Below are 27,797 nucleotides of genomic sequence, written 5' to 3' on the forward strand. Positions count from 1 at the left end.
AACCACCTCAAAGAATGAAGCGTGATATGCTAGCCTTAAAACTTGCAGTGCACACAAGAAATCGCTACTTGTCTTGTCTCCTGTGTGACTCATTTAGTAACCTGACACTTAATAGCCCAAATTGCACCAGACCATGCATAAATCACACATAGTGTGTCCTTCTGATGAAATCCCACAATACCTCCATGATTCTACACACTGAAGCTTCCACTAAAATATTGAATGCTCCGCTGAGGGTTTGTTTTAATTGTTCATCGTGAATCATTTACAAGAAAGCACAGGGACACTGACAGAAACAGTTGTCTTCAAAAGTCTTCAATAATTTATTCATTTGTATAAGTATTACAAAAAAATATGTACATAATGTAAAAACTGTTAACTTCTTCATCTACCTCAGATAACATTTAGGCTAAGTCCACATCTACCATGACAAGTGAGTAACGGTGTGTAAAACTTGCATGGCCAGAACTAGCTGCTTTCAGCCAGTGATGTCACTGTGGGGATCCATTCAAGTCCTACACCACCCCAACAGTGAGACGAACCGTAGTCCTCTTTTGATCTACAAAAGTAGTTGTGTCCCAAGCAGTTAACCTCCATGCAACAAAGTGAACTATAAAAGGTGTTAAACTATGAGACAAATCCCTTAGGATGCTTAGGATAGGCCAATAACTGTGACGGTTAAAGGGAGATGGCAATGTTATTCAATACAAGTGACTTCTTTCAAGGGGCAGTCAAGGCTCAGTGTTCAGCATCCGCCATCCCACTCCTGTCCTTTGGGGTCTAGAACTCCCACAAAATTCCCAAGGAATGCCAATTAAGTCCATGGTAAAGCACCTTCATAGCGGAATCTCACAGACCCAAAGTCCACCACGAACAGACTTCGCCCCCCTCATCTCTTCTTCTTGCTGTGCCGCAGCATCTTCTTCCTCTTGAGGATCATCTCGTAGAGTTTCTCCAGGGCAGGCTGGAGGCCCTGTCCGTCCAGAGCGCTGCAGCCCTGGGTGTGGTGCAGCGTGGAGGAGCTGAGCTCGTGGAGGCCCAGGGTCTTCTCCACCTCCAGGGCGGACACGGCCCCAGTCAGATCCTGCTTGTTGGCCAGCACCAGGACAGGAATCCCCTGGTTCTCTGCCGAGCGGGTGATCCGATGGAGCTCTACCTTGGCCTCCTCCATGCGCTCTGTCTCGGCGGCGTCCACCACAAACACCAGGCCGTCCGTGCGCCGCGTGTACGACTTCCACAGGGGCCGGAGCTTCTCCTGGCCCCCCACGTCCCACACCTGGAAGGTGGTGGTGGCCCGCGAACTCCCAACGGCCACCTTGATCCTCTCTGTGTTAAAGCCTTTGGTGGGGATGCTCTCCACAAACTCTCGCAGCTTCAGCCGGTAGAGGAGAGACGTCTTCCCCGCAGAGTCCAGGCCGATGATGACCACGTGTAGGGACTGAAAGCTGGGGAGAAAGGGGGTGTTGGGGGCGATCTCTGTGAGCTGGTTACCCATGTTGGCTGGTCCCTTGGTGGGAGGGGATGACAGATTGGAGAGGGAGGTGGTAGGGACAGTCTCCGGGCAACAGTTCCTTCACACCTACTTCAAAGGCAGTGGCAGCAGAATGGGAGGCTGGCTGGAGTCACAGGGGACCTTATCAAAAGAGACAGGGCGAGAATCATGAGTCAACTGTTTAAACAAAGGCATGGTGTGGCCATAATTCACAGTAACTAAAAGTCTGTTTTATAATAGTTAACTCCTAAATAATGCCCTTATCTGCTTAGAAAGAGGAACTCACCAACACTTGCATTGCTATTTACTTAGTAGGGTGACTGAACATCTAATTAGTTATGCATAGTCCCATTACGTTGTCTGCCGACGACTGAAATGGGTTGGAATGGAGGTCTTTCCAATAGAATGTGGTTTGCATTTGAGCACAGTTTAAAATAATCTGGGACTTGTAATCTGCAAAATGGGGAAAGTCTGACTTTTTGACAGTCAATAAATTACGATGGACAAAAATGGTTTGCTAACAATCTGTAAAAAATATGTATATATGAGCATTTTTATTTATTTTTTATCCCAGGCTAACTCTTCCACTAGTAGTGGCTGTTGTCCGGCTGGTCGGCAAGGCAGAGCCGGTTACCGCGGTGCGCTATCTCTTAACTCCCTTGCATGCTTGCTGTGGTCGGGTTGCTATGGACACAGCAATTTCAAAACATAGGTCTAACACTTCACAAGCTATCCTACATCAATCTTTAACAAAATTAGAAATTAATGCTTCCGATCACAAAACACTAATTTAAAGCGATCTCGCTTCATATAGTTAGTGCTAAGGGCGATCAGTCTGACCTGCCGTAAATCCGCGTGACAAATCAAATTCCAACCCACAGTTAGATAAACTCGTGTTTTAAAACATGTACATCTAAATCTTACCTTTCAGCTTTTCCGTACTCCTAAAACAGACTGCATAATTCCAGTATTCAAAAAATATATCCCTACTTGCAAGTAGTCCAGGAGAAAGCAAGCAGCTATGTAGAAGTGCTGCTGAACCTTCGAATCTCCGTCGAGAAATGAACTGGAGAAGTCGATGAGAGGCGGTTGAACCACACAACCCCCACCCATGAGTGACGTAACATGAACCAGCCCAAAACAATCCCAGCCCAACTAAATAGGAGATCGCTGATCTTTTTCAGGGGTCAGTTTGTGAAAGCATAGTATTTAGACAATGTGACAAACAAGTTTGTGTTTATTGTATCATCTGAAAGTATGATTATAACAAACAGTGATGTGAACCCATTACTTTTTGCAACGATTTTGATGATTATTTGAAGGTGGGTCTATTGCCATTGAACAGCGTAAGAGGGATAATTAAGAGGACATTACAATTGACAGATGGTTTTAAAGATGCTTGAGAAACTTGCTGTTATCTGAAAATCTATGTTATCCAGTAGGCTACACCTGGTCAAGTCAGGGAAATGGAAAACAATCTTTCTCATTTAAATGTTAATGATTTGTAGTCCTTTCCTTTAACTCTTGTCATGATGACATTCTGACCCATTGGCGCCAGTTTGACCTAGATGTGGCTGTAGATTCAGACTGGGTGTTATGAAACCATTATGATCATATCAGCATCAGAATCCTTCCAGAGATGTTACATTCAGTCCAACAATGACTGGCTATAGGTGTGTCATCATGGCAGGATGCAAAACTGAACTGCCTAAAAATAGACTTCAGATGCAGCCTATCTGCTTTGTGGCTGGACCATGCAGCCCTTAGGGGGAAAGATACACCATGGTGTGATACAGATGAAAGAGACTTGCTGGTATTCAGGAGCATTTGGAAATTACTTGCACCACCAGCAATGGCACAACAACCCCACTCTGGAATGATAAAAGAGTGTTTGTTATTAAAATAATTAAACTTATTTATGTATTTATCTTGAAGCAGCTACCAAGCAATTACCTGCTGGAAGTGTACTGATTAATTATTTGTCCAGCTCAATATGAGATGGTGAGAGTTGCATTAACATTATGAATCTACAACTTTTTTTGTAGTCTTATGCAATATTTAAATGTAATGTGTCTGTTTATTGACAGTAACCTGAAGTGGGTCTACTCAACATTGCATTGTAAAAATATGGGCAGAAAAACGAACAAAAGGTATTTAATACAAAATATCTAGCCTACTGTTTTCTCGCTGCTCTTGAGCAGTAGGCTACATCCCCCAAATTTTGCCAACCACATTTAAAGAAGCAAAGAGCCATGGAAACGCTTTTGGTACAAAGGGGTTTAGCTCCCCCTGTCGACATGTCGGCCACTTCACAACAATGCAAGACGAAAGCAATGACTTAAAGGGGCAATTGACTGCAAAACCGATTTTACCTTGTCATTGTTGAAAAACGACAATTCGGAGGGTAAACTGAACATACCGTGAATATCAAAGTCTATTGACACCTCTTTCCTATTCAAATCTCAAAAAGAAAAAATTTGGCTGTAAAACGCTAGCTTTTCAACAAAGCCACCGGTCCTACGTAGGACCGGTGATCGCCCTCTTATTGGCTCTGGTCTGTATCTTTGTCACGCCCCAGAATTTACATCCAGACCAACCAGAGGTAGCGTCTATCTGCGATACTAGTTTAGCTGCGCGCTGCTCTGTGTAGGCTACTTATAAGGAATTACAAAGAAGAACGTTTTGAATTATAACAAGGATATTGATTATGGACCACGGTCGTAAATGCTGTGTTCCAGGCTGTACAGGGAAGACTAACACTTACAGTCTTCCCAAGGAGCCAAACATTCAACAGGCATGGCTGCTGTTGTCTATGAGAAGATCCAGGCGAAGTTCGACACTCAATCATTCATTTGCTCTGAACATTTCACCCAAGACAGTTTTGACAACCTTGGACAATTTCAAGCAGGATATGCTAGGAAGCTGAACCTGGAAAGGAGGTGCTGTTCCAACGTATGCTCATTGCAACCGCAAGCTATAAGGACAGTAAGATGTTGTGCTAACAGTTATTAGCAATGCTAACGTTTCCTGTATATAGCATACCAGGTAGAATGCTAAATACGTTTCTACACACATCAAATGACTCTAGCTAGACTAGCTGTAGTCGGCATTAGAAGGGAAGCTTCCGAAAAATAGCCAGAAAACGAACTGCAGTCTGGCTTATTGCTAACGCCTGTCTAGATAATCTATTTGAAAGAACTGGAGAAAGGCAGGTTTTAGATACAGGATACATTAGCATTGCTAGTAACTGTTACTAGTAACACCTAGACTGTAGGCATGTTAACAAGTTTAGCTTGCTAGTTAATGCAAGAGCATAGAATGTGTAATAATTTAGCCTAGTTTATTGGCAATGGGGCTAACGTTGATTCATGTTCCTGACTGTGTTTCATTCAAATAAATAACCTGTGTAATGAAAATCGACAATTCACGATGCATGTTTGTCCAGATCTTTGTCATGTTATTTTACAGCAAGATATCTAGAGCTAGCCTAGCTAGCTAACTGAAGCCGAGTAGAATCACGATTGCAACAACGTTTGGTTGCTAAGCTGTAGCCTAATGTTCTACCCACCTAAGTCAATCCAGTTTGCTTCAACAACAGAAGTGGAAACAAGTAATGTTATCATTTCAAATGTTATATAGTAAATCTGTTGAAAACAGTGTTATGTAGACACAATAGATTTATTTGCGCGTTTTTATTTCAAGTCTCCAACTTCACTGTTTCAGCGAGTGCTGCTGTTGGCCGTGTTGCGTTTTTGCTCCCAGCTTCACTCGTTGATAACCAACCAATCAGCGCGCAGCTTATCTAAATATTAATGAGCATACCATAAAAGGAGAAAAGCTAGTGTTTTTTCCCGGGAACATTTCAGACGATCTGTAAAAGGGCATAGAACAGCACCCGGGCCATTTTCAACCCAACCAATGTTACATACCCTATTCGGAGACCTTAAGGAACAGTGTGAAATACCCAAAAAACCCAGTCAATTGCCCCTTTAAAAATAAACGGATTACACATTTATTTACTATACGTTGTGTGTACATTTTATAGCGAATGTGTGTCAGCACTAGTCGGCCCGGTGGTATTATTCTTTTCAGGCAATGGGGTGAACACCTTAAGCTACTGGGGGTGACTGAGCAATGATTTACTTAGGCCATCTCAGCTTTCTCTGACGTAGGACCAACCCATGAGAGCGTCCAGTTGCCAGGTGACTTGCGGTGGGAATTAGGCTACTTAAAACTGGGGGGGAGAGAAAGGTGCCCCACATCAACATCCTTTGTGCAACTTACTTTGTGAGGGCTACCTCAGGATTTTACACTTTGTGGACTCCCCGTGGATTCGTAAGTAGGCCCTACAGGACACGAACAACTTTTGCGTTTAATTTGCATACTCTAGTTATGGTAAATTAAGAATTATGAATTCTAAGAATGTTTTCATAATTGGATTGAGACTGTATGTTAACTTACATATTTGTTTGTAATTATAACAGCATTTTATTATGATATATATTTCAATGATTGCACTGGGTTGACATTTATCTCAACTGAAATGTTAATCAGCATAAAACCACCATGATTTCAATTGAAGTTCCATTGTAACTGGGTCTTTTTTCACATACATGTGAAAATGTAAGACGGCCTTCATAAACGTATGTGTCATTTTATTATACATTTATATCATTTAGATGAGCCAACTATAGAGAATACGTGTCCCATTAGGCTGTGTTTATGTTTATGGAACAATTAAGATTGGAGTCTGCAGTTGTTGCACTGTCATTAATTAGAAGGACTTGGAAACCACTTTATAGAGTATGTCTCAGGTTACTGTCCTTGTATATCACAATCACTGTAGTGCACACACACACACACACACACACACACACACACACACACACACACACACACACACACACACACACACATCTCACACACTAATAAACCTGCTTTAATAACAGGCTCTCTCTCCCTGGATGTAGTGTAAGATGTCTGCCATGCACTGGGAGGCCCGTCGGCGCCAGTCAATGCTGGATCGAAGGATGTCCAGAGACAAGCAGGTATTGTATTGAAAATGCAACCTTCTAGCAGAACTGATGCAGCACTTCCTCATTCATAATGTATTGACACTAAGTGGTGGAAACAGTAGTTGCACATGCAACACCTGTGTGTGGGGTCAGTTGACCTCACTTCCTCTTGTTAAAGTTGCTGGTTGTGCACCTTTGGACATACCTCACAACTTTGTTGAATAACTGCCTGTGAGATTTCAAACAATTACATAAAAAATCCAAAAACAGTAGATGTTCAAATGGTGTGATATTTGAGTTCAAAATGTATCTTGGAATCAGATCGTGAAAAGGCTCTCTGCTGTCTTTCTGGTCCCAGACAACTGATGGACTCTCCAACTTGACTCATGCTTTTCATGTTGCTAAGTTTCATTCAGGATGTTGTAGGTCAGGTCTGTGGGTCAGGTCTCAAGTTTCAAGTTTATTTGTGAAACAAGGTCAGGTACATTACAATACTTTGGTCCTGTCTTGACAATCCTTAGCAGCCTCACTAAACCTATAACAAAGAATCTAAACATAATACGTAAACACAAAGTCCTAATTTATATAAGCTACAATACTTAACAACAATATATGTAATAAATTAAAAGACAATTTGAATAAGGTCTGTGTGGTGGTACCCTGCCATAGATATGCTACATCTCAACAAGGGATGAGTTGATCCTGTTTCAACCTGTCAAGAGCCACCTTTTACAGTTGGTCACCATAACTGATACCTTGAGGCTTCTCCATGTTGTTTTCTGTCTGCAGTATTGAGAGACTTTTCTTTCTAGTTACAGGTTCAGAAGGAATCTATGGAAGTCAGGTCCAAGCTGGAGTCAGATGTACCGGTCCAACAGCCAGGTACCCCTACCTCCCTTTAAACCCTTCTGCACCTTTTCTTATTGTAGAGTTAGCCAAACCATGCCAACAATGATTATGACACATGACCATGTTTTACAGGGTATGGGTCAAATGTCAAGAAGCATTTTGTTGTCTGAGATTTAGCATTTTGTGTGCATTTCACACAAAGAGCTTGATCTCTGGATCTGTTGTCAAATCGTCTGCCACTGATCCATTCTTTGCCAACACCTAAAACCAATGATTATAGGCCCAAAGTTTGTTTACCTATCCCTACTGCTTGACTCAAGTCCAAACTTGATTTGGTTAAGCCGTCCACCATTGAGCCCACAATAGAAGAGACACTAATCCCCAATTGACTACAATCACCTCGGGAATAAGTGTAAGCGTTTACACCCACGGACTCAGGTGGCTCATAAATATCAGTGTGATCTGATCTACACATAGAAAACCCCTCCTGTGGTTCCCATTAGCCATGTCAACAACAACCCATTCACCAAGAGGTGACACAAGCACTCATCCTAAAACCACAACAGACATAACAAGTTTAGTATGTCTACGATGATTGGACAATGCTGAATGGGCTGTGATTAAAACATGACTACATTTCCCAACTACAATTACACATGTATACTGTACACAGCTACTGCTGTACAGCTACCGAGTATGCTAAACTGAACTCTGTGTGCGTGTGCAGTGCATTCCTGTCTCCACAGTATCTGGGGAGGTTGTCACACTCTGTAGTCCTCTCATTAGACTGAGGGCTGTTGAATAATACATTTTGGACCCCACTCACTCCTGACCACACTCTGTATCAGGTAGCACGCCCTGAGGATTGGAAACCAGAGATTTTAGCCTCCTGAAAGCTGGACCTCTCAGAGAAAACAGAGAACGGCTACTAAATCTTCATTTCACTGCTGACTTAATTTGTTTTTAAATGATTGAGTAGGGACACAATTGTAGTCCTGGCACTCTCATTGCATTGTTGGCACAACAACATAAGTATAGACAGTTTGAGTCATAAACAGAACTTTTTTAGAAGGGTCTGTTTTATTCTCTTGTCCCTCTTGTCTTACAGCTGTGAATGAGTGTTGTCACTGTCAGAACAAAATCAGACACCCGGTCCAGTACAGCGCCAAGATAGACAACAGATACTCGGTGAGTTTACCCCCTCAGTGTCAGAGGTGAGGCTAAAGAAAGGAAATGGTCATGAATGATGCGGTTTTGTTTTGTTTTACAGTCCACACAGTACTCTCAACAATGGTGAAGAAAAGTTTGGACCCTACATTACAAAGAAATAAAGAGGACTGTGGAGAAGACATTATTTTGTTGAACTATTATGCACTTAGTTTTTTTCTATATATATTTTTTTTTTTTCTGCTTTCCAACATTAAATTTAGGAAGTCAAAGGGACTACTTTCATTTCAAACACAGTGCCACTCAGTGGCTATTCAAAGTCATAACAAGTAATGGTAGAAAAAAACGGTAGAACGACTTCACAATCTGGCAGAATAAGGAACATGAAACTAAACATTATACATTAAAGGAAGTACACAAGAATGGTTCGAATATAAATGTTTGCATTTCCTTCATTTTGTTTATGACAATAGAACCGAAACAATATATTTAAAAACAAAGGCCTCATAAAAGTGTTTGAGCTGAGTGTAATCTCTAATAAAAGTAAATCCCTGTAGACAACTGACTTCCTCATTCCCAAAAGATGTGTGGTTATCTGGTGACATACAGTAATGCTTACATGGACTGTTGTTGTGAATTATGACACAGACCATATTTGACCCCACCAATAGGTCTTACAATAATAATGTAAAGACCACATCCCCGAAGGGTTCATAGAGTTAGCATGGAATGAAGGACAAAGGCAGAACAGTGTCACATAGATGTAATGTTCAGTATACAATTCTACATAACATCAAGTGTGCTTACATGTTTTCACAAAACAAACTGGGTTTTAGAAACCAGGAATCTATTTCAAGCAGTAACCATTTGCATCAGCTAAATCCAAAAGACGATTTATCAAGATCAAATATCAAAGTTAGATAGTGTTTCAAGGATTACATATGAACAGTATGAAACTTTGTAAAAAAACAAACAAAATAAACATTTTATGATAGAAAATCATTGGGTGGTCATTCAAAAAGTAGTGCAAAAATTGATCTGTAAGCCCACGGTAGTGTTTTTTAGTCTTCAAAATGAAACCTAGCAAGAAATGCATGATGTAGAGACTATGCAAACATGTTCTTCTAATTTCATTTTTTCATTACACGGCTCTAACCAAAACAATGGCAACAAAACAAAGTTCTAAAACATTACCAACAAAAGAGAAATGAGAAAGAAAGTTTCACAGAAGGATGTGTCCAAGCATTTGAATCTTGCAGGTCTTTTGCAGCAGCTCATGTTTAAATTCTTTATTTTTTACTGATGCTCATTCCTGTAGGGCTGACTGTCTGGTATGGTCACATGGTCTATCCCGTGACTTTTTCTTCACAGTTCAGCATGCGCTCACTCAGTTTCCAACAGTTTTCCAGAGGAGCCAGAAATGAGGTCTAAGGATGGAGGTTGGACCCCAGTCGGGAGGACCTGTCCAGGCTGGATAAGGTGGATAGTGGTGGTGTTGGTTCCACAATCTATGTACTCATAGGTGTCCAGAGAGATCTCCTCATAGTGGGCAAGGTAGTACACAGTCATGGTCATCCTAAGGGAGTGGAAACATAGCATGGACATGTTGAACAAATTAGTAGTTGGACTGGGAGAAAACACTTTAAACACTCCAGAAGTGGCAACGCCATTTTACTTTTGGTTTTTCTAGTGGATACAGAATAAATAAACCATGGACTCTGCAGAGAAGTGCCCACGTGGGGTTTAGGAGAGTTTTTTTCATGTTTTCATTTAATCATTAAATAACTAGGTCAGGCTAACAGTACAGGGTTTAAGTCTGCTCGTGACCCATTTCTGAATTTTCTTCTGCTGATAAGAGCTTCTTCATTTCACATTCCTATACAACTGTAATCCCAGTCTGGCCTCTGACTAACCAAGGAGTAAGTCAACATTTAGTTAACACATTTTTACCAATTGAGTAACATCTAGCAACCTTCAATTGGAATGGTATGAAGGTTGCCTGATTCACACAAATAGACATCACATGATCAATCTTACTCACTGGAAGTGTAGAGACAATGTGCGGACAGTGTTGATAGAGAACTTACAGTAGAAGCTGGGAAATAAAAAATACATTCTAATTTAATTCATCAGGAATATGGCTATTTTAGAAACAATTGAATCATTAGTACATACAGTCATCCATTATTTTCTCAAAAGTAAATTGCCACACTAATCTGAGGTAACAGAAAGAGACACACAGAGAGAGAGAGAGAGAGAGAGAGAGAGAGAGAGAGAGAGAGTCACACATGGACACAAGGAGGGCCTTATTATAACAGTGTGTTCTTCAGAGTCTTCAGAGTACCTAAACATCAGCAAAGCCACAGATAACAGTTTCCACAGATAAGCAGGTTAGAGGTGCTACTCACTACAGGCCTTGGTCCTTCAGCGTGACTGGGATCTCAAAGGTGTACTGTCAGGAGAGAAGAGGAAAGCTACAGTGAGCCAGGGACCTATGTTGTAGCACTGCAGAGCACACAGTTTAGCAAACACACAGTATTTCTTACCATTTTGTCAGACAGAGGTTTAATAATGGTGACGTTTTTAATAGCAGTCGAGCCAACAACCGTTTCAAAGAACAACACCTGGCCTGTGAGGTTGTACGCATAGACGGTGGCAAAGTTCTGGTTGGTTATATTCAGGATGCTCTGTAGTAAGGACAGGGTTAACATCATTGCATTATTACGATTCTATTGCAATGAAGTTGTTGTTTGGACATAACAATATAAATATTCATGGTCAATTGAATCAGAACACGACTGACTGTGATGTTCATCAGGACGGTGTTGGACGGGAAGGTGACGAAGACAGACTTGACGGCCACAGGGGACAGAGTGACACAGCGAGGGTACAGGAAGAACAGGACCAGTGCACTGACCAATACGCACACAGACACCGAGACTGCCACATACAATTTCCTGTAAGATGTTAAATAACAGAGACATGTGAACGTTGGATACATATTCAAAGATTGTGTGTTATAAGTACAGCTATCATAGAAAATGCATTGCTCATGATGTTGGTCTTAATTCTCTAAATACAGTCTTCCTTCTTTGAGCTTACGTATGTCGTGGATCCAACCTCTGGTCATTGCAGGGTATAACTGCTACTAACATGCTCTCTTGACCTGCAAAATGAACATTACAAACAATTACAGCCAGGCAACCAGACAGGTTTTATATTCACTCTGATGGTTAAACAAACAGCAATACAACCAAACAAGGACAGACAGCTAGACAGGAAGAGGCAGCTTGACAGTCAGATAGACAGACAGACAAGGAAATACAAAAATATGAGAAAAGGCAGATAGTCAGTCAAGAGAGACAGTCAGATATACAGGTACAGGGTAGACCATACAGACCTTGTGGGATGCGTCCAGTGCCCTGGCAGGTGGGGCAGTACACAGTATCAACAGAGTGGCTCCTGCTGGAACTCTTCCTGCGCTGGGAAATGAGGTCTTTCTCATCCTCATCCTCATCCTGGTGAGACCCCCCTACCACCACACTGCTGCCCACTGTTCCCATGCCCGCTCCTTATGAAACACAATCATGTTTTCGAATCATTACTTAATACACATCGTATCTACAATAGCAGACATGCGCTACATTAGGACACGGTCCATTGTGTCCCAACATAAATAAATAACAAATGTTGCTTCGTCATACGCAAGGGTTTGAGGAATTATGTAGCTACTTCAAATACTTTGCATTTTCATTTCATAGCTCTCGAGATAATAGATTAAAGTATTCGGTCAAATAAACTCTTGTTTACTTACCTTGATGAAGATTTAGACAATGGCCAACATTTTTAAGATGTAAAATCCTTAAACTTATTTTAAAAACACATATGACCTTCGGCCGACATGCCTTTTACTCGGTTTAAGAGCAAGTTTCCTTATATTTTCGCGAAAACAAACAGGTCGGATCGCTGCTGAATTTAACTCCTGATCCAGGCCAGCCCACACGGAAGTCATATCGATGACGCAGCGTGAATCTTGTAGTGTTTTGACGCCTCACTCCGGAGAATAGTGGCATATATATGTTTTTATAATAATAATATACATGTGCAGACTCAGTCGGAGAAAGACATCTCAAAACTACAGACATTCGTGAGTGTTGTGACTTTTATTTGACAGAGATTTGTACATCACATATATAATGTCCATAAAGTGCAACACAGAAAAAGCTTCATCGGCACCATTCTCTTTAAAAACCTCTGTTCCCTCCGATGAAAATATCCTAACCATTTGGAAAGCATACAGTACGTTTCATTATGTTTCAAGTGGAATAATCTTCTGAAATATCATTTCTGTCTCAATAGATATTTCAGGGACTGGACTTTCAAAATTTTAATTATTGAAAATACCATCATCATCATCATCATCACAATTGTTCTTTATTTTATAACCTCTTAAAATCTGAAAAACACTACCAATTCTTTATCATCATTATAATAATATTTATTATATTGCACATTCACTGTAAATCTGGGAATGGAACTTAATATTTTGTCAACTATCAGAGTATAATGGAGGTTCATTCAACTTTGGTTTGACATCGAGGACATAAACTAAATCCAACTCCATTCTTAAAAGCAGTACATTAGAAGCCTGTTTCCATTCCTACATAACATATATATTTCTATGTATAAGTGCTTTTGCTTTTTTCTCATGTCCATATCCTTCTCCCAACTTTTATGAGTGCAAAACATCAAAAAATATTTTCCGGCAACAGTTTCTAACATAAATGTACAACAGTGCAAATCCTAACACAAATTAGCCAATTTCAAAGAGAAGACCATCAAAAACAACATTCTCAGTGACTTTTTTTTCAAACAACCAATACGTTAACCCTTAAGATAGCATAATGAACCTTTCACTTCACTTTAGAAACGAAAGCACACTCAGCCTGTCCATATCACAGAAACAAAGAAACAAACAAAGAAAGCACTGCAGCCTTTTGATACATCTTTTGATTCCAGTCAGTTTTCAAGTTTGGAATAAACTTGATGCGTTTCTTTTTTTTCTTTTTATGTCAAAAAGAAACAACAAGCTTATAATAGAGAATGTCGATACCATCACTCATGGACCCACAAGAACAATAAAGTAGAATGTGAATGTCACGTGAAAGCGGTTAGCTCTTCTTTAAGACAATGATCTTTTCAACGGGACCTCATACACACTAGTCCAGTCTTTGTACAACAGAAAAAAAAGTAGAAAGAAAAAAATAGAAATTCGGATTGGTATTTTTTTTCTCCTTTCGTTATTGTATGGTCCTCATTTGAAACTCTTCCAATGGATGCTTCTGGAGTGCGTCTTAAATGTATGGTCCCAATTTCTTGTTTGCAATTACATTTGACACACCCATTTCAAATACCCACAGCATGATGTCAGCTATAGGAAAATCACATCACAATAGTAGGGGGGAATGTATTTCAATCATGAATAACCAGTATCACTTCATAATAGTACTCTGATATTTGAGCAAATCAGATGAGAGTTTGGAGGAGTGTTTGGGTGTGTGTCCAGGTTTGTTTCTATACCGGTGACACCAAACACAGAGAAGCCGAGTCTCTCGAACATTGACAGTCATGCACACTCTGGGAACAGTGGCTGGGACTCACACAAACTCACATAATAGCATTTAAAAAGCTTCTTATCTATACAAAATGGCATAAATCAAACCGTCCATTGTGAGAACTAGAAGCATATAGCATCAACTAACCTTGCAATCAATCAATCAAATACCTCTTAGCAGGTACAGGAATAATTCAAAGGACGTCCAACTAAATTGAATGATTTGATGGGGATTATTGGACATGAGGCCTCTGAGTAAATACTGCAATGCAAGTTGGTTTGAGTGTCAGCCAAAGATGTAAAGTGTTTGTTATTTGAACACACTATGTAGTTAATAATCATCATACAAAGTCAACACCTACAGTATGTTTATAAATAAGTCCCATTTGATTCTGGGCATTGATAAAGTAGGCTAGCTATTATACACCTATTGCCTATACTCTGTTATGCAAATTGTAGCTCTTTAGTTTTCTATAGCTACATATTGACTCTGCCTCAGGCTATGGCCACAAGAGTGAATGTGCATGTAACTTTGTTGATAGCAACTGATATTTTGACCACTGCTGTCATAGTGATGCCATAGTGATGCCACCAAATTCAATTGTTATTCACTTTCTCTATTCCTCCTCTCGCTTCTTCTATGCAAAAGCAAAACACCACTAAAGGCTACGGATGAATGAGTGAATCTACAGACTGTAGCTATTTGATAGTCTAGAATCCCAGAGTTTCCGGGAATGTCTCTTTCCGCTCACAGTCAGGATGTGACGTCCCGTTGACGTGCTCCACTCGGAAGAGAGGAGGAGGCCATGAAGGCGAGGCACTGCCGTTTAACACCACCTCCTCTCGCTCCACCTTGTCCTTACCCTCTCATCGAAGGTCAGGCCACTTCCCCCTTCCTCCACCTCCTTCCTCCTCCCTCCTCCTCCCTTCCTCAGTAGCGTGTAGAGTACCAGTCATTATCTGTCATCTGGACCAGCTCATTGACCACATCCAGCAGGTTGTGGCTGTGTTTCTTCAGCAGCCGTTGGTTGAGGGGACGGTCCCCGAAGCCCATCTCCACCAGCACCGCCATCATGGTGTCCTGGGTGGTCCCGTCCACAGGCGGCTGGGAGACAGACACACAGGTTACGCCGATGAGCAGTAAAACTAAAACGGATTGGTGCCTACGGCTTCGTGGAACACTAGAATTGAACCGCCAATGGGGCTGTGCCCTTTCAGGAGATGCACACTTGCGAGGTGGTTCCAGATCGATTTCCTCGTCGGCACTGGTCCAAATCAATAATCAACTGAGTGCATGTCTAGTTTTAGACACTTCCTGTTTTCATTTCCTGCCCTGCAAAGCTATCTGTTACTGGCTTGCGCAAGTGGCCAATCATGTACTGACCTGTGTTGGTCCAGGCTGCCCAGTGAAGAGAGCCTTGTAGGCTGATGCTGCTACAGAAAGAGCTCCCTTCACCAGCCCACCCGTGATGCCTGGGTGCCTGCATACAAGATAACGTATGCAGTTTGTGATAACGTAATTCGATTGTGAGCTCGATACCTAACGGTCATTGTCGTCCGAACGGCCATCGACGTCACGAGATCACGTATGCATTTCTGGATATCGGTCATTCGATCAACGGGCGTTATAAAAAATCGGCAGCATCAGCGGCGTGAGGTTTTTAGCGCAGCAGGAAGACGTGGGCTTCCTCTCACCTGGGGTCCTCAGAGGCCTCGGCTCCCCCGGAGACAGCTGCGTCGTCAGGCTGCGGCTGGACCGGGCTGGTCCCTGTTAAGACACACAGACACCACAACGCTGGTTAGGGTCCCATGATACACATGACTCCGCAAACCTGGCCATAGGCTACCTGGCCTTGCGGGTCAGCTCTATTTGATGGGAGCTGGACTGTGAAGGGCAGGGTTTTACAGTAGGATTACTACAGGACAAGCAGCAGGACAGACAGCGGGGCAGCAAGCAGAGCACATGATCGAGCTATGTGGGAACAACAAGCCTTTGTCTTTTCTGGTTGTGTGTGTGTGTGTATGTGTCATATTTTTGCCCTAAATAACCTGATGAAGACAAATCACTCAATAAAGCAAGTTCCAACTGAGCTAGACTGTGTGGCACCTCCTGACTGTCAGATGGTTTGCGTGTGTGTGTGATCTAGTTGTGTTTCCTTACCATCACCCGTGTCCCCAGGCTGGTAGAGTCCGGTCACATCCAGACTTCCCTCTGATGGTTCAGCATCACTGTCCACACTGTAACACACAACAATCCATCTCTTTACAGGACATGACCACCGTCCAGAATGGAGAATGTGTGTGTATATGCATGCAAGATGATGAGTGAGTGTGTGTGTGTGTGTGTGTGTACCTGGATGTGGCAGCAGTGTTGGGCCTGGGTGCTGCCACCACCACAGGGGTCAGAGGCTCATCATCCAGGGTCTGGGAGGTGCACAGCATGTCGTTGGCACTGCTGGACCCCGACACCGCCCCGGTGGCCTCTTCCATCTCCCCCCCCTCTCCCTCTGGGGTGGTTCGACCCTGACGTTTGTGGTCGGGATCACCGGGGGTCTCGGGTAGGGCTTCTCCAGGCTGGGACAGGGCGGAGCTGGGGGGGGCACACCACAGACAGTGGATGGATTGATTCATCTGTGAAGCCGTCGCGATGGGCGTGGTCGTTCTCTCTCACTGTGAGCTCACACGCCTCGAGATGAAGTGTTATCATTGTAATGTGAAACAGGTAGTATTTTTGGGAATGAAAAAAAAAATAAGGAGATCCAATCTGTAATGTATCCTTTCTAAATCCATTCCTTGAAGCTAAATCGAAACTGGGAGCACTCTTGGCACGAGTGGTCCACTCACCTGTACATGGACTCCCCTAGTGGACGACTGGTGTCAAAGCAGTCAGGGAGGATGATGATGTAATCCTCAGAGGAGGCCGAGGACGAGCGACTGCGGGCCCCCTCTCTGTTTGCTTCCCCCTCGGGGTCTTTCTCCGCTCCCTCCTTGGCCTCATCGCCACTGGCGCCCACGCAGATGCTCTCGATGTCGGATTCCAGACCCCCGTCTGTGGAACAGGATCACGGGGCGGTTAGTTTTCACTCGGGGCGCAATCCGTTTGGGAGGGGTTAAGGGTTCGTAGTGAGGCCTCGGTGTCAGTACGGTCGAGGGGGGGGACGATAAGAGGTTTAAGGGAAGGCAGATCACCTGACATCCTCTGCTCCTGCTGACAAGCTGGGGGCGGGGCTGGGGCTCGTACGGGGGGCGGGAGAGCGGTGCGGAGCGGGGCGGGGCGGGGCGCTCGCAGGGGGGCGGGGAGGGTGGCGCGGAGGGGCGCCGCTGCGCTGGCGTCCTGGCTCTTCTCCACCCTCCTCCCCCCTCGATGATCGGCCCCTTTGACACAGGTGGAGGAGGAGCCCCCCTGAGCTGCTGGGCGGAGCACTGGGAGGAGTCAGAGGAAGGGGAGGGGGCATCAGCACACCACTGGTGTTTCTACATCGAAATGGGGAACACTGCTTACCACAGAGATAGGTTACAGGAACCCACATTGAGATAGTGCTGAGGTGTCTTAACCTCTGCTGAATGTAAATAAAATGTGTCGGGGGAAGGGGGGGGGTGGGGCTTCAGTCTCACCTTTCCCTGTCCTCGGACGGGTCCCATGCAGGGGGGTGTGGTCAGGAGCCTCCTCCAGAGTGAGGGAGCGAATCACGGTCTCGCAGACAAACTGAGTCCCGCTGATGTCCTCCTCTCCTTCCTCCTGGGCTGGGACTCCTCCCACTTCTGTGCCAGGCCCCACCCCCTGGGACACATCTGATGGGAAAGGATTGGAGGCCCAGACTGAGTGACAAGACTCAAGAGCCTATGGTGTGATCCAAGCAAGTCAACATCTACAACGCTGGACAGCAAATAGTCCATTGTGGCTGGTTCAACTCTCATAAGCTGTTTTAATATCCAACACTCAGAAGTCCCTCTGAACCACTACTCAGATGTGCCAAAAGGCATGCATTACCCAGAATGCTGGTGACTCCCTTGGCCTCAGCCTCTTCCTGTATCAGTCCCAGGGGTGTGGTATTCTCCTGCAGGGGGCCATCATGGGGCAGGGGGGACATACAGGGGGTCATATCTGCGGGGGACAGATGGGACGTAGAGAAGGAAGACTTGTCAGTCCAGTATGTACTCTAGTCAGGCCATTTTAGGGGTACAGCTCGGTGGTAGAGCATTTGAATAAAGTTTCCAGGTTAAAATCCCTTGTATATCGCTTTGCACAAAAGCATCTGCCAATTAAACACACACCATTCACTCCCCACGATGCTAAAGAGTTGTGCTATCTCGCTGGCTTATGAGGCGTTTGATATTTTAGTACGCCGTATTAGTGCACGGTTTCAGCGTTCGTCACAGGCCAGCAATACAAATCAAATGTATTTGCATAAGCCTTTTTACACGCAAGCCTGTCACAGAGGGCTTCACATACGCCCATAGAACTTCCCCTCATGTCCCAGCAGAGCTCAGTCTTACCAGCAGGAGTGTTATTGGGAGCACTCTCCAGCTCCTGCACTATGTTGATGTCCAGCAGCTCGAAGGACAACAAATCCTGAAGGGGAGGAAACAAAGAGAGAGGGGTTTCAAGACAGGAGCGATGGCTGAAAGGACGGAACTGTGGCTGGAAAAACAGACGCAGCGAGCACCTGTGCGGTGAGAAGGTCGACGGAGGGGATGTAGTACTCCCCCTCTTCCTGGTCCACCGACATGAGAGGCTGCTCTCTGGAGACGCCACAGGACTTCCCAGGCTTCCCAGTGCACACAGGGTTCTTCCCCTGTAAACACAACACGGTTATATGAGGAGTATACCCAAACGTACATAGTGGACAGGACTACTGGAAATGGAAGGGAAGATGGAAGGGAGGGTGGGAGGGAGGGAGGGTGAAATGAAGGACTGGACGGGTAACGAACCTGCGGGGTGACGCAGGGTGACACCAGCACCCCATCGGCCATCATGGCTGCAGGCGCCAGGGGGTCCACCACGATGCTGCACCAGACACGGGGGCCAAACTGCTCGCCGCCGTGGGCCAGGCGCCAGTGGGAGGTGTAGGAGCCCTCCAGGGCCGGGGCGCACAGCGCCACGCTGACAACACCCACCTGCCCAGGCTGCAGGGAGGGGACAGACACCTCCCTCCAGCGGTCCCCTGAACCCACCGCGAGGTTACCCCACATGAACTTCAACTGAGAGTGGAGAGGGAGCCAAAAAGAGAAAAGAGAAACCAAAAGAGATTGAATCAGATGGATCTCATTTTGCTGAACTATGAGATTCTGACAAAAATAGATCACACAATAAGATCTGCGGTCCCTGCAAGCCAGCCAACTACACTTACTGGAAATGTAAGTCACACTTTACAAGTTAGGTTATTTATAAATGGCCTACCCATTGAAACGAACATAGTGAATTTTGTTAGTGTGTTGCTCAATCTGAAAGCTCCTGTACCTTGGTGTCAGAGCTCCAGCAGACAGTACCAGTGTTCCTCATCTTCCAGTACTTGATGAACTTGGTGCCCGGACGAAGGCGGGTGCCGTCGGGCAAGTTCTCGTCCAGGAACAGAGCGGTCATGGCAGGCACCACCAGCGGGCAAGGGCGCTTTGGACGCCTGGTGAAGAGAAAGGAAAACATAAAGCTTAGAAACAAGCTGCATACTTGACTCGTTCACCTCAGCTAAATATGCCATCATCCGAGACATAGATGTGAGTTAGTGCGTGCGTGTACTTCAAGCACTCATAAAGGGGCATTTCACCCAACATGGCCTGGTGCGGTGAGAGCGTACTCGGGGCTGTTGGCCTGGGTGGCCCGAGGCTGCAGCAGGACGGGGGAGGAGCTCCCGTCGCCGGCGGCGCTCCACTGCAGGCCCCGCCTCTCCATCCTCAGCTGTTTCCTGATCTCCTTCACCTCCGCCTTCAGCTGGCGCTTCTCCGCTTTCAGACGCTGCTTCTCCGCCTTGCGGAAGCTCCGGTCGCCTCGCCGGTAGAACCTGGACGGGAAAAAATGGGAGTCAGAGCACTGGAGAAGAGAACATTCCAGAGGTCGGAAATTATCTCGTTCAGCCCCTTATAAGGATTTGATTAGACTGACACTCATGTAATACAAATACAAATCCAAAGCCGCCATGTATAAGTTTAGACATTTCTTCCTGAGAAAGACGACTCACATCATTGACTTGAAAATACAGATAATACAGAATCTCAGTTTAGAGAGCTCTTGTCTTTCAGGACCATAGAGCAATCACCTACCTGCTGTGGTCGGGCGCGGGGGACCCGTGCTCGGGGATGGAGAGGGGGGTCCGTGCTCTCACCAGGTTGTGGCTGGGGTCATGGGAGAAGCTGCAGGGCTCACACAGCGTGCAGGACGTACACACACTGGAGGAGAGAGAGAAACAGACTCCTCACCACCTCTCTGCAGACAGACTGAACGCACCCGTGTGACGAGAGAGTTGGCTAAAGAGGGAGGGGCTTCGTATGAATCATCCTGGGCCTTCTCATGAAGGGAAACTGTTCCGTCTTAGGTTTCATTATCTCAAAAAGGAACGTTTAGGGAGATTTGGGGAGGAGGTTTCTTCTGAAATGAACGCTTGAGGGAAATTTCGAATACTCCCAAGTGTCCACCGAACCCTGCTTACAGACGCATATAAAACACACACACACACACACACTCTAAGACAGTCTCACACTTTTTCACACACACCTGCACTGGTACCCTCCTCCAGCAGTCTGGCCACGGCAGCTGCTGCAGGCAGGGGTTGAGCTGGGTGCCCCAGGTAGGGTGGAGGAGGTGACCTCAGGGACCTGGGCCTCCGCCCCCAGGGGCTTGTGGATGCAACACTGGCCCGAGAACTCCCTGCAGATCTTCTCCACCGCCTCACGCACCACCTGGTCCTTAAACTAGAGGAAGGGAGAGAGGCAGGGTGGGCTTGAAATGAGACTGATTTTTTTAATTTTATTTTTTTAAGCGAATGAAATCTGCATCAAAAAACTGAAAATATGATACTTGTTATGAAAAGAATACTGTGTATGGAGGGAGATGGGTCTATACATCTGCATACCTTCTCCATGTAGGATGTGAACCAGGCTGGTGGGGTCTTGTCCTCCTCCTTTGTCCCCTTCAGTTCCTTCATGATCACCTGTGGGACCAACGCAGGGAACACAGAGGGGACAGATCATTCCTCCACGTCAACACTTTGGCTACCAGCTAGCTGGGCTACTAGCCCGGATTCGTGTGAATTTGTCTTCCTGAGCACAATCATACTGGGTATGACCCTGGCCAAGGGTTAGTTCTTATCCTTCGTGGCTCATTTTTTAAAGGAAAGCAGCCTGAAACACCATGTTGTATAAGTCCAGTCCTTACAATGCCCTGCTCAGGGACAGCAGCCTGGATCTTGCGGCTGACGACCTGGGCCAGAGTCGGGCAGTGTTGGGGTGGCCTGAAGCCTCTCTTGGGCTCTGTGGCGCTAGCCTTGGCTGGCACGCGTGTGGGCTGGCCCCTGGTCTCATACACGTTCATATGAAGACGGTTCCCTTGTCGCGATGCACTCTGAGGAGAACAACAGAGTGGAATTTTTTGCTGCTTTTCCTAAGAACTGTCAATCGACTGCTTGTAAAACACCCTGGTAGCTACAAGCGTATAAGCTCCTTTGACTACTCATGAAATGTTTAGTGTTGGTATTTGTCATTCGGAATTTTGACCAAAACAAATCTGCGTACCTTCAGGGCTTCTTCATACTCCACTAGGAAAAAACAGAATATTAGCAAATGTTGTATACCATTTACATGTACTGCTGATATAATTTCAACGTCTGTTTTGTGTGAAAAGTTTAAACTATTTCAATACTTACTTTGGCTATTAATGGATACCTGAAACATGAAAAACACAACGTTGATTAATTTTTTTCTACACTGAGTGAGAACGCCTTGCTGTAAAGTGAGCAAGTGCAGAACATGATAATGTTAACACAGTGGACCTATTGGTTCTACTGACCTCCTCATTTTCCTCGTCAAAGTATGTCACTTGTAGGTTACACAGACCAAAGGACCTTTTCACCTGGAGAGACAAAATGCAATGACCAAACAGCTGACTGTGAACAGACACTGCAGATAACACCATCATAGAGGGACCATGATCCCAATGTCATCATAGACATTGTCCCTATTAGAATAAACCATGGATGGGCTACAATTGAAAGAGCTAGTCAGTGCTACGTGATTTGGTATATAGCTGCCTGAAGGGAGAATTCTCCATGAGAGGGGGCCAGCTTATACCTGGACATACTCTCAGACACCATGGTCATTTCAATTATGATGAACTCAGTGACTCGGTGATCTGAGTCATGATGAAGGTTTAATGCCAGTGTCTGAGTCGAAAATAAGTTACAGCTACTATCTTGGTAAAACGTATAGTTCTTAACTGAGCTAAAAGGTTCACTGGTAAAATAAATAGCAAATCGATGTTGCACTTTCAAGTCTAGCATTGCATCTGGGTAGTGGTTCCTTGGGCTGGTTTCTTCTCCATACAGATCGTAGACCACAACTCAAATGTGACCAATGAGACTCAGCAGCCGGGCACTTATATAAATTAAACTTTCAGTCTGTTTATGTTGTGGAGAGAGGGAGAGGCAGAGGGAGAGAGTAGCATTTGAAGGGAATTTGTGGCTTGCTGCCTCTCTTCCGTGATGAATTTCTTGGCACTAGGTATATTTCAGAACAAGTATGCTTGGCTCTGGTGTTTTATGGCACAATAGGCACAACAGACATGTTCAACCCTCATCCATAAGTGAGTGATTTAACGCTGACTGTAACCTGTATTTTCAATAGGTGGCAGCCAATATCAGATTACAATCCTCAAATTTCCCTTTGACTGGTCCACCAGAATATATTTGATTTAGTCAATCCTAACTAGCCACTGCCAAAAACGACAACTGATGAAAAGATAACACGCAAGAATGTTACCGGACTTGTTTCGTGTCTGCTTACACTGATTTCACCATTATAAATCACCCCACATGACTACAAAATTGACAGATTACTTGAAACAAAAGCTACTGTAAGAGACAATGACAGCAGCCTGTTCATTACAACATGTTGAATATCCATTAGAACCTTATTTCTGTTAAATGTAAATAACATTGAGGAAAAACCATGTGAGCATTAAAGCCCATTTGCTGGTGTGTTTGTTTAGATGGCTAATCTGCATAGCCATGCCAGGCCTTCAGCAAACAACAATACAATATGGTATACACGTTTTCAACAAATTGGCCTTTGTACAAATCTAGCTGATACCGTAATTGTACCAGAAACCGCTGAAGGTCGTTGAGTTTTACTATGCCTTTACATGAGCCAAGACAAGGTGAGACTGGAGCCGCTGACTCCACAACCCATTCGTTACCGTTCCTTACCATGGCCTCCATTGACTCCCAACTCTTCGTCTCCGAACCAGACAGGAGGAAATTTTTGGCATTGCCCCTGAAATTCACCTTCAAATTGATGTAGAAGTCCATCGCTTCTCACTTTTAGAACTTAAAACATATCATGAACGACTACAATATATGTTTATTGGCAAGATATTGAGGGTAATCTTGTCGTTTGGCTCCTATGACTTATCTGGATGAGGCGTATTTTCTGTTTACATCACCTATGTAAACACACCCACATGACCACGTGTAAGGAAGTAGTGTCCAATGTTTTTGTTGCCGTCAAAGCTGCGCACTGCTCAAGGTCTGCGCATATGCGATCGACATCGAGAAATTGCTCAATGTAGTTTTATATACATTAGGAACGATCAATTCGAAAAACAGGAATACTTTTTAGACAAAAACCAATGTCGTTCAGTACCGTTGAGATACGTTGAAAGTACATTTCGTTTGGCTATTCTGAAAGTAGGTGTAATTGTATTATGTACCAGCTACCCCCCCCCCCCCCCCCCCCCCCCCCCCCCCCCCCCCCCCCCCCCCCACACACACACACACACACTTAAAGCTAACCATTTACAGACTGCCTTTTCTTTTCTCAAGCTCCTTCACACTCTAGTACAATGAGTCACTGTTCAAATATTTACAATTGGGGCACACCTTTCTAGGCAAATGTTAACAAAAAGCTGGTTTGGCTACTTCATGAACAATGAAATCTTTATTTGGCAAAAGTACAGTAAAATTACTGTTACGAATGAATGTGTAAGGCACTTGTGTATCATTGCTGTCAAGCAATGATACACAATGAATGAAGTAAATGAATGAATGAAGTAAAACAATGGGTGTGCAAAAAAAAAAGTTATATCCCAAACTAGCATGGTTTATAATTGCAATATCAGTATTTGCAGTACTATTGTTTAGATTGGAATTTGGCTGAGCATATACTGAAGGTGAAACCCACCCCAGACAGAAGCCTTTGGAAGGCCCAGTTGGAAAACACCTGTAGCTTGGCAGAGGTAGGAGTCCCACACAATGTGGTAAGGGGTCTTAACAGCCAACCCAACTTAACTAAATATACAGCCATTTTTGCAGTAACATTATGCAAATAAAAACAGAAACAATAATCTGAACTGTTGTAACTATTCAAATAGCATAGCGAAATTTCTATTACATTGATACATTCAACTGCCCAAAAAACACAAGGCATATTGTTATCCAGTGTACACACAAAACCACACTTGTGAATTCAGTGGTTATTCATAAAGACATTCTATGAAGAAAATCTATAGATTTGATTATCATAGTCCCTATGTGCTCTAATTAAAGTACAGTTGTGGGGTTGTAACAAAGAATACAGCATGCATGGGTTTGCAGAGAACATAAACTTTGCTGTACCCTATGATGTAACAATAGGCTGTAGAATGATTGAATGTGTATTCAATAAATGTAAATAGAGCATAAACCGATTTAAATAAAAAATGCTCCAAATGTCTACCATGCAAGATCTCATTTACACATGATATTTCCCCAGTGAGGAATGATGTGTCTAAAGCAGCCATCATTGTGATTGCATCAAATGTAAAATGACTAAATGTAAATAATTGGCTGTGAAGAGACAGGCTTAAGGTGTACAACTCAGGGAAGAAAAACTATAACCGAAAGAGAGAAAGACATTTAGTAAGTACAGAGGATGATGATGTCAACAGTGATTTCTCTCTCCAAAGGAAGATCTGTGTTTGGCATCTATATCGAAGGCTGTTAGACGGTGCACAGTCATTGACTAATTTACACACAATCATAAAATGCTGAAAATCTCTCCAAACCCCACTCCATATGGCATGAATACAAACCGACTGCATTTCAGAGCACCATTCCACATGCAAGCACAGGGCGAGCTGTAACTGAGCAGTTACAGTCAGGAGAAAAAGACTGAGTGCAGAAACCAGTCTGTAGCTGAGGCATTGTCGGCAACTACTTAAAAATACCCTCTCCCCTATTTCATGTCTGAGAAGGGCAATCTTTTAGTGTGCCGGGGGTTTGTATTCTCCAGGACGCTCCGATGCTTGGCTGAAAGGTGACTGCTGGTAGCCCTCAGGGCCGCTGTTTGGGTAGGGAGGATAGGTGGGTGGGTAGGGCGTACTGTTGTCGTTGGCTGGGTCTGTGTAGCCTTGGTCAAAGTCACTTACTCCTTGCTTAAATCGCTTATAGGCAAATAGAGCCAAAAGACCCTGTAGAAGGCGGAAAAAAAGATTTTTTTTTTAAAATATATTTTTCTTTAGATAGTTATCTGCAACCCACTAATATGTTGACCAGACAGCAACCCATTTTCTTCTGTAAGTGAACATTCTGATGCCAAATAAAAGTAGTCATTCAGAGACAATAAATGACAGTAGTAAGCAAATAAGTGTGGATAAAGAGTCTTATCTGTCCGTGGCTAGTCATATCTATAATAGGAGTGACTCACCCAGGTAAAGATGGAGAAGAATGAGAACGTCACTACGGCTCGGGCAGCATCGCCAACATTTTTTAAGTCACCGGTGCTGTGTGACCACTGGTTGGCCAAGACGCAGAAGCAGATAAACCACAGGAACGCCCAGAGACCTGCCATGCACCAAACAGCCGCAAGTGAGCAGGGCTTGATAAACACAATTTTTTGGGCTTTCGCCTTTTTATCGCTAGCAAGATGCCTATTTCACCTTTGCTCAAGTATGGAGTCCCACAATGGACACCCTGGTGTGCTTTCCAAATAATATATAATAAACAACTGAAAGCATTAAAACACTTACCCGAAAAGGCCAGATCGGCTGTAACAATATGCTTTCTCTCTTTAGCGTTGCTGATTTGAGGCAGGTAGGCATCCAATACGAGGAAGATCACACATGCCAGGAAGGCCAGTACTCCAATACCCAGACCAAAGTTGCAGGCATTTTCATTTTGGTTGAACATGCAATACAACTCCTGCGAGGATGGCTTGTTGACAAAGCCTTCCCCAGTAATGGTCGCAAAAACCACTATGGAAAATAGCTAAGAGTGTCCAAAAGAGAGGGGTACAACAGGTAATGAATAAACACAGACTTAGCAGTCTATTTGACAACATAGGCTACATTGTTATTAAGCACAGAGAGGAATATTGCTGGATACACAAGATCAGATCAAGCTTCAGACCAAAACCTGGAGGGGTCACAGATGTGAAGTTCAGACTGAAGGAAAGCTTCTACAAGCAGCATAGTGTGAAACTCCTAGGACCTAGGCTATCACATGATTCACACAGCATGATTAGGCTTCCTCCCCCACCCACTATCACAGAACCTGGGAGGCACAAAAACCCCAGACCTCTCATCTTCGCTGGATATTTCATCTAAATGTAGGGTCATAATTGAATGATGTCAGATTGCACAACAATAAATGGCTTGTTTGTTAACTTAATTTGAGAAATAATCTATTTTATTCCAGCTGTGGGTTTTTGAACCAACTAGAACCTACTGGGCAACGAATTGCGTGATATGCAAAGAGCACGCGTCGCTCCCTACCAAGACAACGTCATGTAAGGTTGCCATTTATGGTAAAGGCTTTTACTTAGAGTAAAAGTTTTTTTTAAATAATTTATTTTAAATGAAAACTTTATTAGGCCTTTAGCCTGTTTCAAATAATTTGCGTCACTTGTTGCTTGGCGAGCAGTGGTTGGATCCATACTGTACTGTACGAATTTCCATAATAATCTACAGAAATTGCCTTTGTGAAGACTGGTACAGCTCAGAAATGTCAGACAAACGTTGAAACCGAATATTGCTGAATAGTACTGTAAGTCTGTATCCTTCGTTAGCTAGGTAGCAAGTCAACTAAGCTAGGTAGTGTAATGTCAAAAGTTTGGTTGGCTAACAAACTAGCCATTAGCATGCAGCTACCTAGCCTGCTGGCCATCACTCACCCAGCTCAAGATGCGGACTATAGTTTGAGGTTGTTTTACAAAGCTCGTCAAATCGAAAGCACCCCCGGCAAGCGAGGCACCAAAGGCACTAGATTCCATTTTCCTGCTAAATGACCTAGCGTTAAATCAGTTGAAAGCCCAGACAGCAGCACACAGGCAGTGTCTAGATATATGTGCAGCTGTCAAGTTGATTAGGTAGCTTGGTTTTCACAGTTCTCACTAATTTCCTGAAAAGTTTAAGGACCGCCCTCCTGGCACCAGGATGAAAAACTATCTCAACGTCAGCGAAGAATACTTGAGGCCGAAA

The 27,797-nt window shown here is 44.0% G+C and overlaps 4 protein-coding genes across 10 annotated transcripts; all 4 read right to left on the reverse strand.

Moving 5' to 3' along the window:
* Positions 1-309: 309 nt before the first annotated feature.
* On the reverse strand, positions 310-2,573 carry LOC124479572 (ADP-ribosylation factor-like protein 4D). 2 transcript variants are annotated; one of them, XM_047038357.1, is made up of 2 exons: positions 2,417-2,573; positions 310-1,633 (listed from the first exon to the last, which is right to left on the reverse strand). In XM_047038357.1, exon 2 carries the CDS (start codon positions 1,493-1,495, stop codon positions 890-892), a length of 606 nt encoding a protein of 201 aa, XP_046894313.1. In that variant the 5' UTR covers positions 1,496-1,633; positions 2,417-2,573; the 3' UTR covers positions 310-889. The 2 variants fall into 2 exon arrangements, with proteins under 2 accessions (XP_046894313.1, XP_046894314.1); XM_047038358.1 differs by having other exon boundaries at positions 2,483-2,561.
* A 6,698-nt stretch (positions 2,574-9,271) lies between these two features.
* On the reverse strand, positions 9,272-12,541 carry LOC124479571 (transmembrane protein 106B-like). Its single transcript, XM_047038356.1, has 8 exons — positions 12,338-12,541; positions 11,924-12,094; positions 11,626-11,689; positions 11,327-11,480; positions 11,070-11,210; positions 10,932-10,975; positions 10,565-10,618; positions 9,272-10,099 (listed from the first exon to the last, which is right to left on the reverse strand). Exons 2-8 carry the CDS (start codon positions 12,084-12,086, stop codon positions 9,907-9,909), a joined length of 813 nt encoding a protein of 270 aa, XP_046894312.1. The 5' UTR covers positions 12,087-12,094; positions 12,338-12,541; the 3' UTR covers positions 9,272-9,906.
* Positions 12,542-12,671: 130 nt separating this feature from the next.
* Positions 12,672-23,798, reverse strand: nbr1b (NBR1 autophagy cargo receptor b). 6 transcript variants are annotated; one of them, XM_047038363.1, is made up of 22 exons: positions 23,551-23,798; positions 22,137-22,199; positions 21,994-22,012; positions 21,863-21,885; positions 21,507-21,692; positions 21,205-21,282; positions 20,847-21,043; positions 20,396-20,521; positions 19,933-20,136; positions 19,599-19,758; positions 19,070-19,339; positions 18,805-18,933; positions 18,635-18,710; positions 18,129-18,242; positions 17,753-17,929; positions 17,327-17,560; positions 16,982-17,186; positions 16,491-16,727; positions 16,299-16,375; positions 15,833-15,905; positions 15,522-15,618; positions 12,672-15,242 (listed from the first exon to the last, which is right to left on the reverse strand). In XM_047038363.1, exons 1-22 carry the CDS (start codon positions 23,650-23,652, stop codon positions 15,069-15,071), a joined length of 3,021 nt encoding a protein of 1,006 aa, XP_046894319.1. In that variant the 5' UTR covers positions 23,653-23,798; the 3' UTR covers positions 12,672-15,068. The 6 variants fall into 6 exon arrangements, with proteins under 6 accessions (XP_046894319.1, XP_046894317.1, XP_046894318.1 ...); XM_047038361.1 differs by having other exon boundaries at positions 19,903-20,136; XM_047038362.1 differs by having other exon boundaries at positions 21,205-21,291.
* Positions 23,799-24,396: 598 nt separating this feature from the next.
* Positions 24,397-27,734, reverse strand: syngr2a (synaptogyrin 2a). The gene is made up of 4 exons (XM_047038929.1): positions 27,491-27,734; positions 26,349-26,586; positions 26,027-26,163; positions 24,397-25,790 (listed from the first exon to the last, which is right to left on the reverse strand). Exons 1-4 carry the CDS (start codon positions 27,587-27,589, stop codon positions 25,584-25,586), a joined length of 681 nt encoding a protein of 226 aa, XP_046894885.1. The 5' UTR covers positions 27,590-27,734; the 3' UTR covers positions 24,397-25,583.
* Between the last annotated feature and the right edge of the window lie 63 nt (positions 27,735-27,797).

The sequence above is a fragment of the Hypomesus transpacificus genome, chromosome 17 (assembly GCF_021917145.1).
Source record: "Hypomesus transpacificus isolate Combined female chromosome 17, fHypTra1, whole genome shotgun sequence".
Taxonomy (NCBI): Eukaryota; Metazoa; Chordata; class Actinopteri; order Osmeriformes; family Osmeridae; genus Hypomesus; species Hypomesus transpacificus.